Source organism: Hypomesus nipponensis, chromosome 9, assembly GCF_054491055.1.
Source record: "Hypomesus nipponensis isolate SF chromosome 9, ASM5449105v1, whole genome shotgun sequence".
NCBI classification, from domain to species: domain Eukaryota; kingdom Metazoa; phylum Chordata; class Actinopteri; order Osmeriformes; family Osmeridae; genus Hypomesus; species Hypomesus nipponensis.
In genome coordinates this window covers 9,625,769-9,643,601 of record NC_140369.1, presented here as the reverse complement: position 1 = coordinate 9,643,601, position 17,833 = coordinate 9,625,769, and the positions used below count along the sequence as shown (strand labels likewise).

The window sequence follows — 17,833 nt, the reverse complement described above, 5'->3', positions numbered from 1 at the left end:
TAATTTACTGGCGTTTTAAACAAGATGTATCAGAACAGTGGGACCGAGATGATGACCATTGTGGCATTGAATCAGATTGGATAAGTATTTTAGAAAAACAAATGATTCATTCAGTCAAAATTATGTTCTCATCATTGACTTCTGCGTATGTTTAGTTTGATTTCATTAAATGTTTAATTTATGTATGAGTTGATATTTGACAGTTTACTACAACATAGTGTTCTAGATAACATTCCAACAAATATGGTGTCAAATAGATGAGCAACAGAAGTATTTTCCAATAATTTATTAAATATTTATTTTAAAAAAGAAAGGAGAAACAGACATTTCATGTTGCTTTAAGCCTGTGCTATTTTCAGTACCAGAAAAATGCTATGAATGTCAAACTGCAGAAATGTTTCCTCTCTAACCTGGAAAACAACATGTCCTGACATGGGAATGTACTCAAAATGCAGCAGTTCTGTGACATGGTGCAGTAGTCTAGCTTGTGTACATGGACCATGTCTAGGAAACTATTGCATTGTTGGTTACTTGTCTGTTCTTGGTGGATCTACATGGCCTCAAATGTGTGTGTTGTGTATGTACATCTAGTGTGGGGGTGTATATTTGTGCAAACTGTGACATGGCCCTCAAGATTTCAGTGTGAATACCTCAGGGCTGCTTCGAAGAGTGTAACATGCCTTTAATGATAGCCATGGGTTAGAAGTTCAATTTTGTCCTTGTCTTGTCTCTGCACCAATCATAAATCTGCTGACACATGTTCCTGTTCTTCGAGGGAAGATAAACAGAATAGGTTAGCATTTCAACAATGGGTACTGCTGAGTGGACACAGTTGTACAAGTGGGTTGGAGAAGGTAAAGGGCTATTTCTAAAGAAGCGTTTGAAACAAATCCAAACTAAATGTTATTGTAGTTTGGGTGACCTCCAGATAAAAGTGTGAATGCTGTTTGATCAGCTCTCCCGCAAATGCTCTTAACAGAAGAACATAATACATGTGACAGGCAGTCTTATAGGCTACAGCGGTAAAATGTAATACAAGAGAGTATAAGGATATTTTTGATGTATCTTTATATGTTTATATATTTTTTGTATTCTTCCATTGTGACTAGTTTTTCTCATCCCTCTTTCCTCTTGCCCCACTCCTCCCCTACAAAGGAAATCCTGTCCCCTCCTCCATCTGGGTTGTGCTGATTCAGTGTGTGTATATGTATGTTTGTGTGTAAATTCACAAATCGAAGTAGAGCAGAAAAAAAACTAATGCTCATTGGACGTAGAGACCCTTACACAGTTGATACATTTTTTGTCCCACTTTACTGATCTCATCTTTTGTACAGCTCGCTGCTCCTCAAGGTAAGTTCTCACCTGCTTTCTCACTCACCTTCTACACAGCTCAGGTAGACTTTCATTCTAACTGAGTGTATGGAAATAATGTTTGAGAAAAAACAGGTTTCTAATGGAGAGAATTATAAAAACTAGAATAAGAATTAGAAAGATTGGAGTTCATGTGTTTGAGTACAAGTTTATGTTACTAGAGTAAAGACAGCAATTCAGAAGACGTCTCGGAATGTGATTAGTTGATTAACTGTCGGCTGTCTTAAAGCTTCATTTATTTTAAGACGGTTGTCAGACAATTAACAGCAACTGTGTTAATGTGTTTCCCGGAAGTCATGGATGACCACCACAACTTCTCCTATTTTGATGATAATTACACGGACCTGTACTGGTTCCTCCATGAATGCCATGTGGAGCTGGATTATGTCTCGCGGCGCATTGCTGTCTTCCTGCTCTATCTGGTATTTTTCATCCTGGGCCTGGTTTTGAACTGCATGGTGGTGTGGGTCAACTGGCGTCGGCGATACAGCAGCAATGGTGTGGTCTTTTGTGTGCTCAACATGGCCATCTCGGACATGATGATGATGACAGTGGTGCCTTTCTTCATGCTTGGGGTATGTGGCAATGTGGCGAGTGGAGGTGTGATAATATTGTTCTTTGATTTCCTGTCTGGAAACAAGTCTATGTTTTATGTCCCTTAAGAAGTTACATGGAAATGTCAGTGTATTGTGTTCTTTGTCTTCCTTAAAGGCCGTTATGGATCATGTGTGGCTGTGGGGCAACTTCCTGTGCCAGTTCACCAACTTGGTCTTTGTGATAGCTTTCTACAGCAGCTCGCTCTTCCTGGCCTACATGACAGTAGAGCGCTACCTGGCTGTGGTTAAGACAGGGCCACGACCCTGGGGGCCCACGGAGAAGCGGAAGAGAGGCCTAATATGTGCAGCTCTGTGGATCCTGTCTTTTGTCCTGGCAGTTATGGAAGGCTCCCATGTACGGCTGCTGGAGTGGGATGAACCAGGATGCTACTTCTACCCTGTACATAACTTTGTTGGTTGGTTCACTGCACTCACCTTCACCTCTCTAATCCTCCAGTTCCTGGGCCCAGGGGCTGTCATTGTGACCTTTAACCTGCTGACCCTGCGAGTGGTACGTGGGTACCCTGTGGCCCGGGACCATAGGCGGAAGGACCTCTGGTTGGTCCATGTCTACTCTCTGGTGTTTGTGATTTGCTGGCTGCCCTTTCACATAGACGTGATGCTTATGCTGCTCGACAGCCTGGAGCCACGTCTACTGAGCTGCACAGATGTGGAGCACATCCACTTTGCCTATGCTGTCGCCCAGTGCCTGTCACTTTTGCACTGCGTGGCCAATCCCATTCTCTACAACCTTCTCAGTAGGAAGTTTCGCAAGCAGTTGTTTGCTGCTGTGGTTCATCACCTGCAAAGACAAGCTATGCTGGAAGGAGGGGCTGAGAATCATGCAAAACGTGTAGTGGGAGGGAGAAATGGGGAAAAACAGGGCACATGTTCCAATGAGAAAGCACAAGAGATTAGTGACAACAACACTAGTCAATCAGATGTGTAGATTTTCAAACGGTAAGAGAACTATATTTCAGGAGGAAATAATTTACCCAATTCAAGTCTTGAAATGTCATTTTCTGATATTTTATTCCTCCCCAAAGAAGGTGCATGATGGAATGAACTATCCAGTACACTTTCTCCTGGTATGCCCTTCCTGTTTTTTCCTGTAGCCAACATTAAAGTGTGCAGTTCCAGGAAGGAAATATTTTCCATGTTGAGTCCTTAAAGTTACACATCCTAAAGTATAGCATGTGTACTATGTCTGTTAAATAATCTATATATATAATACAAATTGTATTGTACAATTGGATGTTTTACTTATTATTTTTATTCGAAATATATTGATTGTATTACTAAATGTTTTATAGCTAATTTACTCAAATAAATCTAGTTACTATCTCCTTGGTGAAATCTCTCTCCAATGAGCCACATGGAGGGCTCATGACAGCATGCGTTCATAATATAAACCAGGAATAATTTATATATCGCTGAACATACATTTCACAACATGTGTATGCTCTCGAGATATATGTTTAGGGACTCTATGCTTTCTGATTTTGAAATAAATCTTTTTCAAATCTTTGAAAAAAATCTACACTCTTTGTCTCTCACTTGGAGAAACAAGTTTGTTTGTCACTCATTCAACACCACAGCACAGTGACACAAAACAAAAATATTGTTATGAAATGTTTATTCTGTTGCTTTGTTGTATGATGTTTTTCCTTTCTCTTTGAGTTTGAGTAAAAGTTTCACATGTATATGAAATAATCACCCAGTCTATAAATAAAGCATCACAGGTTTGACAGTAATTGTATTTATACCTAATGCTCTATTTACATGAGTAAAAAAAACTATGCAAAGCAAAAAAGAAGCTTACAGTTTTTCAAGACACATCAAGTTATCAATACAGTATATTTATTTTCAGGTTAAAAAAAAACTTTAAAAAGATCATATTAGAGAAGGTTTATATTTTCTGATCAATATTCAAGCAACACACCACTTAGTCATCATTCTTTTAATATGGTCATCTGCAAACATTCTCAAGGCCATCGTTATTTCGGATTCAGTGCTCATAGCAAAGTTCTCCACACCTTCTGTATGATTCTGTATGTAGGAATGATACTCGTTTTGGTTGAAACCTCTTTACGTTTGGAGGTGTGGCAGTGCACCAAAACATTCAAATAGAACACTTTTTTTCAGTAAACGTAAGAAAGGTTAGGTTTTTTTTGTTTCGGTTTTTTTGTGCATTTTTATGTATTTGACAGAGACATTGAGAGGAAAGGCTGAGAGACACAGGGGGAAGACATGCAGGAACTGGCCCAGACCGGAATGGAACCTGGGCCCCTGCGTTAAGGCCTTTTCCCAAGTGATACACACTCTACCTGGTGAAACATTATGCCCTGAATAATGAGTTTAAACAACAGAAAAAGCACATTTTGGATCTAAAACAAGGAATTCAGAATCCAAACTTAGCTATACATTCACTAATAATCAAGGCATTTTTTATTCATACTTAAACTGCATTTCTGAAACTAACACTGTTAAGATCAGAGAAGTACCGCTCTGGCAGATACATTCTCTTGAGTTTACAGGGATGGTTCACCCCAAAATCGAAAAAACATATCTTTCCTCTTACTTGAAGTGCTGAGTAAGAGGAAAGTTGAGTTGTAGAGTTTTGGAGGGTACGGTCATATAAATGTTTTTTTTCTTTCAAGTATAATGGAACTATCCTGGTCTTCACCACACTTTGAGCACAAAAATTTCCCAATCTGGTTCCATTATATTCGAGAGGTAGACATCTCTATGGCTGTTGCCTCCAAAACTGGGCAATTCACACCAAAACACTCTAGATGCATTACAGGTCAGAGGACATTTTTAAATTTTGGGGCGAACTGTCCCTTGAAGCACATCGCAATATAGGGAAGGAAAGAGGAGGTGCCGCCATCTAGTGGCAGAGGGCCACGCTCAATGAGAATCGTTTGAACATTAAAGCTGGTGTAGGCAAGTTTTGCAAAGCTAGCTATTTTAGCTTCAATTCCAAATGATTCAAACCATTATATCCCATACCCTCCCTTCAAAGCCACTCCCACAAACACATGAACGTGCCGCCTGACTACACAACTGCCGAGGGTCGAGTCTATTTAGTCCACAAGAGAAAGAGCGCTTTTGAGAGCAGCATCGCTTTTTGGGGTAATTAACCTATGTCGCATTCACATGTAAGAACACACACAACACTATGAACGTAAACATGTCTAACGTTAGTACTCACTACTTTCAAGATAGCATGTTAGTATTGGGAAATTCTATAATTGAGCTTTAAATCTCTTAGTTCTCGCCAGCATGGAAAAGCAACACTGATATTTACTCTGGTTTTATTTCTTGCTAAATCCGATCTCTTTTTGCTAGTAGCCCTTTCAACTATTGTCTTTTTTCTCCTTTGTCTTTTAACTGTAAAATCTGGAACTGGATTTATTGCCTGTTCTTTCTCCGCCATTCTTGAGCCACCAGCTTTGTTGTTTAAGAATACCTTGGCCTAGCCTGGTTGACTACTACAGTAAAACACATTGAGTGCAGGAGCAGAGTGCGCGCAGGTAGGTAGGTAAACCGACAGGGAGCCCATCCAATAATTAGTCTTGGAATGATGTAATGATTTGTCGTGTATTTTACAGTCCTACGACACCCATATATGTCAGATTTATTTCATATTGCTGTCAAACCTTAGATGTATTGGTTGCTATCAAGATGTTAAGTTTATTTAGACAAATATGACAAAAATGTGCTTCTCACCAACATTGCCTACACCATCTTTAAAAATTAATTAATGGAGTAAACTGCATTTGTTGCCATTAAATTGTATTATTTGTGGACAGATGAAGACAAACTTGTAAGTAAAATGTTGCTACTTATCTATTATAAGTATATTAATTAATGTATTATGACTTATTATTCCCTGTCCTGCAACTTTGTGAATTATTTCAAATAATTTGTCTAATACCAGCCAAAAGGGAATTAAGAGACGTTTTATCAGGGTGGAATGCAACACGAGAGTAGAGTAGGTTTAAACTCATTCCAGATTAGACTACAGCATAATTATATTCACATTTGTTTCCAAAACACACGCAAATAAACAGAACAAATATCAGTCGTTGATGTCAAAGTAATGTAGAAAATAACTGACTGATTGCAAAACAAAATGACATAACCTGTCACATCCATAAACCTTTGAACAGATAAGAGTAAACCTTTTTAGTATTAGAAACAAGAACCTACCGTAGAAACATTATAACATACAATAACAATCTTAGACAAGAAGCACTTCTCAATATTTATAACTATGACCATTTTTGTAATAATAGTAATTTTATATATGTATTTCTATACAATTATTTGTACTCTTGTTAAAATACAAATTGGACATTATTTTCACCTGAACCTCACCTCAGTAGCATTGTTCATGGGTCAGTAGAACAGTGATTGGTTTTATGCAGTGGACATTTCAACACAAGCTAAATGCCTAGTTATGTTGACCTTTTATCCACTCAACTACTTTTGTTTGTATCAGTTCAATGTCATCCAGGAAAATGAGCAAGATCAAACATTTGTTCTTGTAGAGGGGATATGCATTGGAATTTATCAGCTAAGTGGAAGCTTAAGGAAGATTATTTTCTCAGTGAGAAAAGAATCTTTAAATTTTAAACTGGTGGTTAGCTTTTTCAATAATAGAGTTAAGACGTTATCTTGCATGACTTGTTATAAAGACATCCCAAGCACATAGAGACAAGGTGAGAATGATAAAAACATCCACTGTCTTAAATCTGATTATTGCAGTTCTTTACTTAAGCATACAGGAAAACTATCATTTTGGTCTGTATTTTGGCCACCAGTCCATCTTTTTGTGATGGGATTCAGGGGTTAGCGGAACCCATTTTCAAATAACCCAAATTCTGTTTTGGCTGTTGGAATGCCCCACAGAGTTCTAGCCACTGAGTCTGTTTTGGCAGGCTGTCAGAGTTGCAGTAGTGAGTAAGTAATAACCCACTGAGTAGCTACATCCCACATATACACACACAGATAAGCCTACTGAGAAGGCGCCACTCACAGCTTAGCCCCCAGGCTTGGGGGTGACAGAACTGGCTGCTTGTTCATTCAGGCCTGCTGATCTGTGACTGTGTCCTATAGGGAAGTCACAGGTACCTTTCAGAGGACACTAGGAGGACATAGTTGCTTAGTGAAACCTGCTAGAAACTAAAGACTTTGTTATGGATACATCATGTATATGAATACAAATGTGCAACACACACACACACACACATACTAACATTTAGGTTATGACACTGCTCTTCTAGAGCTACTGCGGCTCAGGCTGGCAGCACTGCTATTGCGAGAGAGACTGGGTGTAGTAGTAATAGAGAGGCTTGGCATGGTGGCAACAGAGAAGCTGGGCGTGGTGGCAATAGTGGGGGAGGGTTCATTGGGGCAGCCATACTGCAGGAGAATGTCGACACATTCCTGACTGCCTGCTTGACGTGCCAACGCAAGAGCCGATTGGCCCTGGGCATCACGACACCTCACATCACTGCCATACTGAAATAGAGGGAGAGTTTCAGCAAGTGACATCTACATCTAGTACACAATATGGTGTGTGGGCCACACCAGATTCACCATATACATTCACCATATACTATATATACTATATAAATATGACGTTATATATAGATATACTATAGATATACTATGTATACATATACCATATACATATTCACCATATACATTCTGACTAAATTTGTATGCCAGGAGGAAATGGCAAGAGATGTGAGGGATGAGGAAAAGAGGGAAGTTGATTTACCCAGATCAGAAGCTGCGTCATGACCACATCGGCCAGCTGGCATGCAGCTTGCAGGGCAGAGCACGAAGGCCGAGGGGCAAGGGGAGAGCTGGGGCTGTGGGCCTGTGCTCCAGGGGGGGCATTCATGTCTTCCTTTGTGCTGTGGGCCAGGAGGAGCAGCAGCCGGGGTAGGTCACGCTCCATCACTGCCGACAGCAGACGGGCATGGAGGGAGACTTCTGGGCGATAGTTCGGACTGGGTGTTAGAAGAGGCGCCACAAACAGCCTCTGCTCATACTTGGCCCTGATCCACGACTCTCGTTCTTCGCTGGAACAGCAGAGGAAGGGACAAGGTTACCATGGTACCAGCAGGTGTGACCGGAAACAGGTATGTGAACGGTCAGACAACTTTACAACTCCCTCCCCTCCTATGCTATTACCAAACACATATGAATGCAACTGCCTCACTTTCAGGTAATTTAACCACAATCAGAGTGGAATTAGTCAACAGAATCTTATGCCATCCTTTGTCCTTACCGGGTGGCATCAGGGGTGGGTTTGTGGCGACCCATGGTGCGCCCCTCCCAGATACTGTTGGCCAGGTGGTTGCCAATGGCGCTAAGTACTAATGTAAGCTCGCGTGGCAGGTCATCCAGATCCAGGGAGCGAACACGGGACAGGTGGGTGCCAAGGTTCCTGTGGATCCCTGAGCACTCGATGCAGATCAGAGCACCCAGGTTCAGACTGGCCCAGGTTGGGTCTGAGGGATGACAGAGCAATGTTTGGACAATTTAGATTAGGTCGTTTTTAGGACATGGAATCAAGAGAATGGGAGAAAAGAGGTGAAAACGCTGACTCACTGGGTGCTTCACAGTCCACACAGAGGTTGTTGCCCTTTGCATTACGGATAGCCTGCAGAGCTACCGCCTCACTTTGGCTGTTCTTACGAGCCTGTGAAACGAGTGGACATGTCAGGTTGTCTCACTAATATTGTCTGTGAATATTGTCTGATATTGTGTGTGTGTGTATGCAAGGGGGCTTTTGCTTCCTTGCCTTGGGTTTGCTGCTCTCACATAGCTGCAGGCTGGCCAAGATCTGGCTTTCAATGGCCTGTACCCAGGAATCTCTCTCTTCCACACTCTGGGCCTCAAAGTGCCATGTCTGGCCCGTGCTCGAAACAATCAGGAAGTCAAAGTTGTCCTCATCTGACAGAACAACACACAGACAGACTTTAGTTGCAGGTCAAGCACAGACAAGTAATTTGTGGTACACTCCAAGGATAAACTTTTTATCATAATGATAATGCCTGATGGTACAGCAGCTGCCCTGTCTCATTTTAGAGTATAACAAAACATATGTATCAATTACAGTGTGAATTACTTGAGGTAGATGGTTCTACAGTATATGGACAGGGTAGAATAGCAGTTAAACATTGATGGTGCTACATAAACAATTGAATTTAATAGCCCAGATACAAACACCTTGACAGGCACACAGACAGACATGTATGCAGATTCTCATTACCTGTCTTGTTAATGTTTCTTAAGCTACCAAAGCTTTTCAGTTTCCACATTTTGCGCTTTGCTACCAGTTAGAAGAAAAAAGCAGAAGTCCCAGGGAAGCAGAAGAGACAGGGAGGAACAATAAGCAGAGGCGGATAAAGACACGAAGAGAAAATAGATCAAAGTGATAAAAGCAAGGCAGATCTTTTTTGGAAAGTAGGGATGAAATTGTCTGGCAGGCGTGGGCAAAGAACAATGACAGAAATAATTGCATTTACATATATGTTCTTTTAATTTCTTTATTCTGTACAGCAATCTGTACTATACGTGAAAACATTATAGTCATATTGGGCTTGCCATCATCCACTCTAAAGTGCATGTAGCAATGGCATATACCATAGAAGTCAATGATTTACCTTCTGCTTGACCAATCTGTGCATCCCCCTTTTGGTTCATGCTCTTCTTCCGTCTGTGCTTTTTCCTGTCAATCATCGGGGAGGCAGGGAGACCTGTTTCTTTAGAAGATATGGGTCTAGACAGACCTTCAATGGAAGAGTCTACCATGGAAACACAAATCATACCATACCATACGTTAACTAAAAAAGAAAATTAAGAGAATTTCCATAGTCTGCAGAGATATGTATTTGTTTCCTTACCAACACTTTGGGCCTTGTTGGAGAGTGTGGTGGAGCATCTTTCCACCCCTTTGTTCCCCCCAGGGGACAGCCCCCCCCGAATCCCTGCCCCTTCCTCCACTGGCAACAGACTGCTGACATTCACAGGGACTACAAAGTAGAAGACTCAACATAAGAATAGGCAACTAAAAGACAAGGCAAACATTTTGAACACATCACCCTAACCCAACTAGGCAAGAGAGTACTTCTGTTCTACACATTTATAAATACCAACCACAATTAAGAGAGATGAGAGACATGTCTGCATAGACAACGTGGACATTTACGGCAGCAGACACATTCAGATTAAACAGAATAATATGTCAAAAGGATAGACTGAGAGACAGAGGCCATCCCCTGGCCCTCTTCACCTGAGCTGGTTCCCTCGGGACTCTGGACATCTTTGACCAGGCCATTGAGGCCTGGCGGAGGGCCACAGGCTGGAACGGCTCGGGGAGGGCGCTTCCCTGGCACCTTCACCGTTACCCTTAGCAGGTCCATCTCCTTCCCAGGTGTATTCTGCATGTAATCCTACCGAACAACAACACAAACAACCTGCTCTACAGACAATAATATGTTGCATTATATCCATTATCCATTGTCTCCCTACTTGTGAGACTCAGCCAACTGGAAACAGTTTAGTCCACCGTCATATCCTCCTCCAGATCAGTTGATATAACAATTCTTATAATACTTGCTTACACCTGCACGGACTCACATTAACACTGGAGTGATAGGACAGCATGCCATTGTTAGACAGTGTGACGTATTTCTTCTTCCACTCCTTGTTGAGAGAGTTCCCACTACGTTTCAGCAATATGCTCTGGTCATGGAGAGAAGACAGAGGCAGAAACCTGGATAAGTGTCATCCTAAACAAGGAGCAGTGAGGGTTAGAGTGAGAGGAGCGAGAGTTAACGGCGATGTAACTTGCCTGTTTGATGGGGATGGAGCGCCCACTGCCTAGGTCTCCCTTAGGGTCTGAGCTCCTCTTCTCTGAGTCACTGCCCCTACGGCCCTGTAGGACACCACACCCATGATACAACACACAACTTCTATTACAAGAGAGAGAGACAGATATTGGGCCTATGTGGTGGGATGAAAAAGGTACAGTGGAGTACAGCCCTAACACCAGGAGACCTGTGATGTCTAGCAGAGGATTGTTACCGCAAAACGTGAGGTGCGTCTGCGAGGGGCACTGCGTACGGACCCTGGAGTGGCACTGCCCAGCCGTTCCCCTCCAGTTGCCCCCCCGATCTCTTTATGACTGATTACAGGAGTGGAGGGCAGGGAAGACGAGTAGTCACTGCTGTGACCACCGTTACTGGCCTGGGCGAGAGAGACAGTGAGAGAGGGAGAGAGAGAGAGAGAGAGAGAGAGAGAGAGAGAGAGGCAGGCATGAAGACAGACAGACAGACAGACAGACAGACAGACAGAGACTGTTAAAAGCAAAGCTAGTGACGATTAAGCTGTGACTTAACACCTGAGACAAAACCTTAACTTCCGAGACTATGCTTCTGAAACTATTAGATGGAGGGTGATAAAACAACACTTTTACAACAGTGTTACAGTTCTGCACAAAACATAGATACCTAATCCAGAGTGTTGTTGGATAACTAATCCAGAATGTTTCCAATCATGTTGTATGCAGTGCTAGACCTCCTCTTTAATAGGGCAGTTTTCTGCTTCTCAAGTTCATTTTACAAGCCCAGGCATTTCGGGAGTTGCTGTTCCAACTTATTGTTCTGTAAGTAATACACTGGATAAATTGTGAAGTCAAATATATTATGTTCATACCAAAATAAACAGATTTGAATAAATGTCAGACTTCACTCAACCCATTGCTTGAGTTTATAAACTACCTACAAAACAGGCTATGTAGCTAGCACTCCCCACTTTCAGATATATCTCACATTCATCTCGCAAGTTAGCTTTATATCAAGCTTCATATCAGTATGTGTAGTATGTATCATTATGTGTAGGTTAGACTACCATCTAACTTGCAGTCAAAAGCTTTCCATCCCTAAGAACATTCTTTTAAAAAGCATTAGTGCTCAGGAGGATATGGTTATTGATGCCTTCATACCTGCCCTGGGAAGACTCCTGACACAGGGGTGGAGCCTCCAGAGTGACTAGGTGAGTTAGGAAGGGATTTACAAGAAGCCAGGAGAGCAGCTTGCTTCTTAACGGCCATTATTTTCTGAGCAGCTACAGTTGAGATAGGAAAGAAATCAAAAGAAAAGAGTTTTGAATTCAATCTTTTTGGAAGCTGACTTGAAGACTACACATTCAGAGGTAAGATGACGTACCCTCAGTAAATACTCGGTTCACGTTGAGGCCGTAGGTGGCACAGGTCTCGTAGTAGGTACAACGCCTCACATCTGAACACAGCTGTCGTGCCCTGGCATCCTCGATCACCCGCGGGTTGGTGCTGCTGATCTTATCTAGATGGAAGCACTAGTCAACATAGAATCCCTTGAAAAAAGTTCCAAGGCCAATGACACAATACAAAAACAATATATTTATATGTCTTACCCTGGGTGCCCACCACTATGAAGGGAATCTCTGTTATGTTGCGGTGGATGCTCAGCTGGCTGTAGTTCTTATATACTTCCTGGAAACTGGCCTCATTCTCCAGACTGAACACTAAGATCACCCCATCCACCCAGCTGGAAAACTGTCAATGAGAGATGTTGTAGGAGTAGGGAGATGTAAAAGGAGGACATGTCCATAAACTGTCCCTGCCAGTGAGTCTCAGTAGCAACCATATACACACCTGTTCATCTAGGGGTCCTGTCTCTTCTCTGATCAGTAACAGGTGACTCTGTCCATCAATCAGCACCTCTTTCTTGTACCTTCCCCCTGAGGGAAACAAGACAAAGGGGCTTTACACCTGTATGCTGACTGTACGTTGGTAGAACCTGTTCAGGGACCTGTTCACCACAGTAATGATGGTTTGTTTATTGACGTTCCAACCAACCATCAGGATTCTCCAGGGGGAGATAACTGCCAGTCATGTGTCTGTGGACCAAGGCTGACTTTCCGCTGCGGAGACCTCCTAAAACTCCCTGGACAAACACACACACACGAACAGACCTCACATCTTTAACTGCCATTTATGTTAAGCTGTTTGTTATTTTCCTCAGGATAATCAATATACTATTACTGATACACCCTTCATGTTGCCACAATCTCAAGTCAATTAAGAAGGAAAAAGTTAAACAACTCTTACCAAACGAAGCTCTTGAACAGTTCGACTGAAGGTCCATTCTTGACTGTTGGCACATGCCGCTGCCAAGCAAAAGCAAAGGAAAAGGTAGGGGTGTAGAGGGAAAGGGAGAGAGAAACATACAGATTCAAATAAATGGTCAGTGCTGTGATCTCCTGTCAATTGACGGTGATCGGCAGAAAAACTTTAAAAGTCACTAGCTGTCTTGCTCTACATTATGCCATTTTGAGTGGCCACTCCTTCTGCAGTGTATGTTTGCGTGTGTTCTGTATATGTGTGTTTCCCATACGTGCCCTGTCATATGTCCAGATGGCACAGACCAGAGTGTTGGGGGGGAGGGGAAACAAAGAGAGGGAGAGAGAGAATGAGGGTGTATAGTGGAGGTGGAGTGAAAATTAATTGCAGTCTCAGTGGGACTGCAGGACTGAAGCTCAGGTTCATTAGCAGCTCTGTAGATGGAGACAGAATGTGCCAGTGTGTGTGTGTGTGTGTGTGTTTGTGTGTTTAAAATGCAACATGCTCTATGTAAGGTGAAACAACTCATTCATACTTCATTGAATTTTCTAATAAATTCCTATACATTTTCAAAGCATTAACCTGATGAAGGAAAGGATTGAGAAAATAAAAAAATAAGTATTTGTGACCAGATTTACTTATGATATTTTCACAACATCTCCTAAAGATGCTAAACATGTATAGGGAGCAATGAGTTGCTAACAATAGGTGACTGTCAATGAGAACAAAATTGATAAACAAGGGAACCATCATGCTGCATGACATAAAGGAAAAACACTGTGACTATGTTCAACATGCCTCATGGGGATATTTGCGATCAATGAAGGAGCACTGATGTTGTTCTTAAAAACTCTAATGGACAGATTCAGAAGACTAAAGAACACATGTACTATAAAAGCATGTGACATTCCTCCACATGGGTATGTGAGCAGTAGAATCCCATGTCTCAAATTGAATGAGACTGATGGCCATTGTGTTCTGAAGTCCCCTGTTTAACCAAAAGGAATTTCTTAGCGCAGGCACTTGAAACCAATACAGGAAAATGGAGGATAGAAGATTTATAGGCTTATTCCTAATGCTTGCAGGGCAGAGCTGCACACACAAAGACACGCATACACACAAGCCGACACCACATCAATCAAATAAACCAAGAAACATCAACAGCCTAACCTCAGACAGAGTGTGTCTCTTTTATACACTGGATCCCTCTGTAAAGTCACAACAGATGGTGGCTCTGCAGTGCTCTGAGCACAGGCCACACCTCACAGGCCACACCTCAGTGACAACATGGACCAAGCCACCTCTTCCCCCTCCTCTACCACTGGATATACATTTTAACTCTAAACCCCTCTTACACTTTGCAATTCCCAATCCAATCCCATCAATCTGTTTCTCACAACCCTATTTCCCTCTCTCCTTCTCCCTACCTCCCCCCTCTCTTTTCAGCGTCATCCCACAGACCGAATAGCATCTCCTGCTTCTTGCTGTTGCCATGGCAACCCTTCTTCCAGAAACTGCCTGTCCACACAATGCATACTCTCATGAATACAGCGGTGTGTGTGAGCAAATTCACACACATATCAACACACAAAATCACATGCAAACACACACTGACATACAGTACATGCAAGTTATTATACCCATATATGATGTTGGAAATGCTACAGTGAATGGTTAACCCAATTAAGGGCTTAGATGGTGGTATATCAAATAAACATGGATGATATAGGTAAATTGCTAGAAAATATTTTAACAGACAAAATGTGTACTAAGATATTTATATTCAGTATATTTTACCTATTGTTGTCAATATGCAATTCTTCTTTGATCACTATGTTGGATAAAGCATCTGAATATACTTTTCTACAAAGTTTCAAATGTTACATTTCTAAATTAGTTATTCAGTTCTCATAAGCTCAGCCACAATGTCAAGTTACTGAGTGAAAGGGCTCCATTCGGACATTGATTAAATCTCCATAGAGAAAGCAGGAAGTGTCCCTTCCGTGTTCCCTAACCCCCAACTCCCCCTTTCTCTCCCCTCTTCTATTCCTCAGAAGAACACAGCTCTGTGTACTCCCACCCTTAATTATTCATGTCCACTTACGCCTGACAAATTATTCAACACTTACACCAATCCTACATCCTGCTTCATCAAACATGTCAAAAAAATAATCAGAATAAGTCAGATTTGAATATTCCCTACATTAAGTACCCTTTCTGACTTTTAGGACAATCCCCAGTAGTCATACAAGTTAAAGCTTTTGAAGTTGAAGTTACTTACTCAACCTTCCTAGAGATGAATATCACAATCCTGCATTATCTGGCACCATTTTTTTTCTATTGAAATTGTATTCCTGCTCTAGAGGTATAGACTCAACCTCTAAACTACTGGATAAAAGCCTACTTTAGTGAAATAAGAGAGAGGTGGGGGTTACTAATGACCAGGCAAAGGCTTACCCATCCAAGATCAGCTATCTTTACCACATCCTTATGTTTAAGCTGTATAGTACAAAAGTGTGGTTTACCCAAGTACAGTGATGGATGATCCTATGGATTGAATCCTATCAGCAGCACTAATACAGCCAGTTGGGGTCACTTAAAAGACAAAGGGAGTAACTTTATGGCATGTCATGGGCTTTTAGTGGCTTGGCCCAACCTGTGTGTGTATGTGGTGTGTGATGTATCCCTCTGTGTGTGTATGCTGTGCTGGAGGGTCTTACCATCCTCCTCACTCGACCCTCTCTGTATTGGTGTATAGAGAGGGGGAGCAGTGTTGGAGCTGGGGGGCACAGGGGTGCTTTTGGTGAAGATCCCACTGATAAACTTCAACATTTTGCGGTCGCGAGCTGGGGCACGCTGGCTTGTGCCACCCTCCTTTCCCTTTTTCAGGTCCTCAGACAACAAATGTAGGTCACTGTTGTCCAGGGTGCGACTTTTGCCCTTTCTCTGGGGCTTGGTATTGGGAGGTGCAGGAAGAGAGGTGGACCCGGTCTTCATCTTATCCCCCCGCTGGCTGTCCCTTGTCACCACACCAGTCAACCCTCCCACTATGGGTGCCCCCGTACGTATGAGGGTGGCCCTGCCATCGCTGTCTGCCCAGGACGCTCTGTAAGGCCCCAGGGCAGCCGTCGCAGATGTCATAGGAGAGCGATCCCCAACGCGGTTGTCCTTGCGGTCAAGACTCTTGGCAGAAGGAGGTACACTCTGATTGGCTTCTCTAAGTTCTCGTCGGCTCATGGCCCCGGCCCCTGCGTGTGACCTCATCAGGACCTCAGACCTCTGGCTGACATGAGGTTGATCAGAAATGGGCATGCTCAGATGGGAGCGATCCCCATTGGGCTCGCCTCCCTCTTCACCCCTCAGGAACAGAATGGGCGGATCCCTGTAAAGTTCTGTCTTGGGGCGGGATCCATCCTTCCTCAGGCCCCCTTCAGAGTAAAGCCCTCCATAAGCTTTCACCGACTCTTTAACAGGTAATAAGGGAGGATCCTTAATTTTCCCGACCAACATGTTATCTTTTGAGGGTCCAAAGCCATGACTGTTTCTTATCTCACGTTTTCCCCTTTCTTGGACAGGACCACAATAGCTGACTTCCTCCTGCTCCTCCTCTTCAATTTCTGTATTATCATCTCCTTCAAACTCAGCACATGCACATTCTCTTTCATCCTCAGTGGTCCTGCTAACCTCCTCCTCCACCTCTTCCTCAGGATCCCCTGCTTGCCTCCTGGGTATTGGGGTCTTCTCATCTCCTGGCACAGGCTCAACCTTGACCAAGGTGAGGGAGATGAGGTAGGTGGTACGTCTCTGAAGTGTGCCCGCGTGGCTCATGAGGGCGGCAGACTTCAGCGCAGCAGCGCCCACGCTTTGACCCAGACAGATTCACAGGTCACATTCATGGCAAACAGGAAGAAGCTTGAGGCCTCAGAATTGAGGTGCTGAGCGCCACAAAAAATCATACACCTATTAGGCAATACAGTTAGATTGTCCAACTGTGTGTGATGAGATGTGTCTGTTGAAGGGAACCCCTGCCGTTTCCTTAAGCTTGCGACGAGCCAGTAATGATAAATCTATCAACTGTGTATTATAAATTTGTGGAACATACACTCACTACACTTTCAGTTAATAAACTGATTTGCTCATAAATCAAGTCTAGACAGTACTTTACCTTTAATCCTCACTTTCATTTAATCCTACCTCACCTTCTCTCAACAGATCTGTGAACAGTGGTCCCTCCAGTCTCCTCCTCTGTCTCTCACAGTTCACCCCTTTACGTATTTTGCTTCTTCTCCTTAAGATTGATGATTTCCATACTGCAAATTCTGGGAATTGTTTTTCCTCATTGTTGATGTATCAGCTTTTAGAGTGAATTTGTCTGATTCTTTATGAAATGGTGTCATCAGAATCGACAATTGAACTTGGTGCATTCATCCATAAAAACTGTGCTCCACTCCACAAAAGACAAGAAGATGGTTTGCTTCAGGCAAGTGGCTTGAATATGTAGACTTTTCTTTAGACCATTTCTTCATTTGTGTTGAGGGATATCCATCATCTCTCTTCATGCTGCTGTGACATTCCCCAGTGTTCCCTGTGTTCTAGAAATACTGTGTTACGTATCCACCTATTCCACTCTCTCAATAACACTGAAGCATATTTACTGTGGTAAGGACTTTAGGTGATC

The 17,833-nt window shown here is 42.6% G+C and overlaps 2 protein-coding genes and 1 long non-coding RNA gene across 4 annotated transcripts; 2 read left to right on the top strand and 1 right to left on the bottom strand.

The window, feature by feature from the left end:
• Window positions 1–1,219: 1,219 nt before the first annotated feature.
• Window positions 1,220–3,454, top strand: LOC146272769 (atypical chemokine receptor 5-like). 2 transcript variants are annotated; one of them, XM_084706079.1, is made up of 3 exons: window positions 1,220–1,350; window positions 1,666–1,946; window positions 2,083–3,454. In XM_084706079.1, the coding sequence occupies exons 2-3, from the start codon at window positions 1,668–1,670 to the stop codon at window positions 2,914–2,916; spliced, it is 1,113 nt and encodes a 370-aa protein (XP_084562205.1). In that variant the 5' UTR covers window positions 1,220–1,350; window positions 1,666–1,667; the 3' UTR covers window positions 2,917–3,454. The 2 variants fall into 2 exon arrangements, with proteins under 2 accessions (XP_084562205.1, XP_084562204.1); XM_084706078.1 differs by lacking the exon at window positions 1,220–1,350 and having other exon boundaries at window positions 1,650–1,946.
• A 351-nt stretch (window positions 3,455–3,805) lies between these two features.
• LOC146272768 (arf-GAP with GTPase, ANK repeat and PH domain-containing protein 1-like) lies at window positions 3,806–16,983 on the bottom strand. Its single transcript, XM_084705812.1, has 19 exons — window positions 15,876–16,983; window positions 13,144–13,202; window positions 12,892–12,979; window positions 12,688–12,773; window positions 12,447–12,588; window positions 12,221–12,355; window positions 11,998–12,119; window positions 11,079–11,240; window positions 10,846–10,929; window positions 10,632–10,736; window positions 10,285–10,444; window positions 9,896–10,024; window positions 9,656–9,796; window positions 9,262–9,321; window positions 8,791–8,942; window positions 8,598–8,688; window positions 8,275–8,497; window positions 7,759–8,065; window positions 3,806–7,496 (listed from the first exon to the last, which is right to left on the bottom strand). The coding sequence occupies exons 1-19, from the start codon at window positions 16,981–16,983 to the stop codon at window positions 7,239–7,241; spliced, it is 3,612 nt and encodes a 1,203-aa protein (XP_084561938.1). The 3' UTR covers window positions 3,806–7,238.
• On the top strand, window positions 7,723–17,833 carry LOC146272767 (uncharacterized). Its single transcript, XR_014766673.1, has 3 exons — window positions 7,723–8,125; window positions 16,863–16,944; window positions 17,368–17,833. It is a non-coding gene; the product is annotated as an uncharacterized LOC146272767 (long non-coding RNA).

Bases quoted from the DNA above. Each gene is read 5' to 3' on its own strand.
- LOC146272769 (XM_084706078.1), top strand. From the start codon at position 1,650: ATGTGTTTCCCGGAAGTCATGGATGACCACCACAACTTCTCCTATTTT. The intron at 1,947-2,082 runs GTATGTGGCAAT...TCTTCCTTAAAG, and splicing joins TGCCTTTCTTCATGCTTGGG to GCCGTTATGGATCATGTGTG.
- LOC146272768 (XM_084705812.1), bottom strand. From the start codon at position 16,983: ATGAGCCACGCGGGCACACTTCAGAGACGTACCACCTACCTCATCTCC. The intron at 12,120-12,220 runs GTACGTCATCTT...TCTCAACTGTAG, and splicing joins GAACCGAGTATTTACTGAGG to CTGCTCAGAAAATAATGGCC. The intron at 8,066-8,274 runs GTAAGGACAAAG...CTGCTGTTCCAG, and splicing joins CCCACCCCTGATGCCACCCG to CGAAGAACGAGAGTCGTGGA.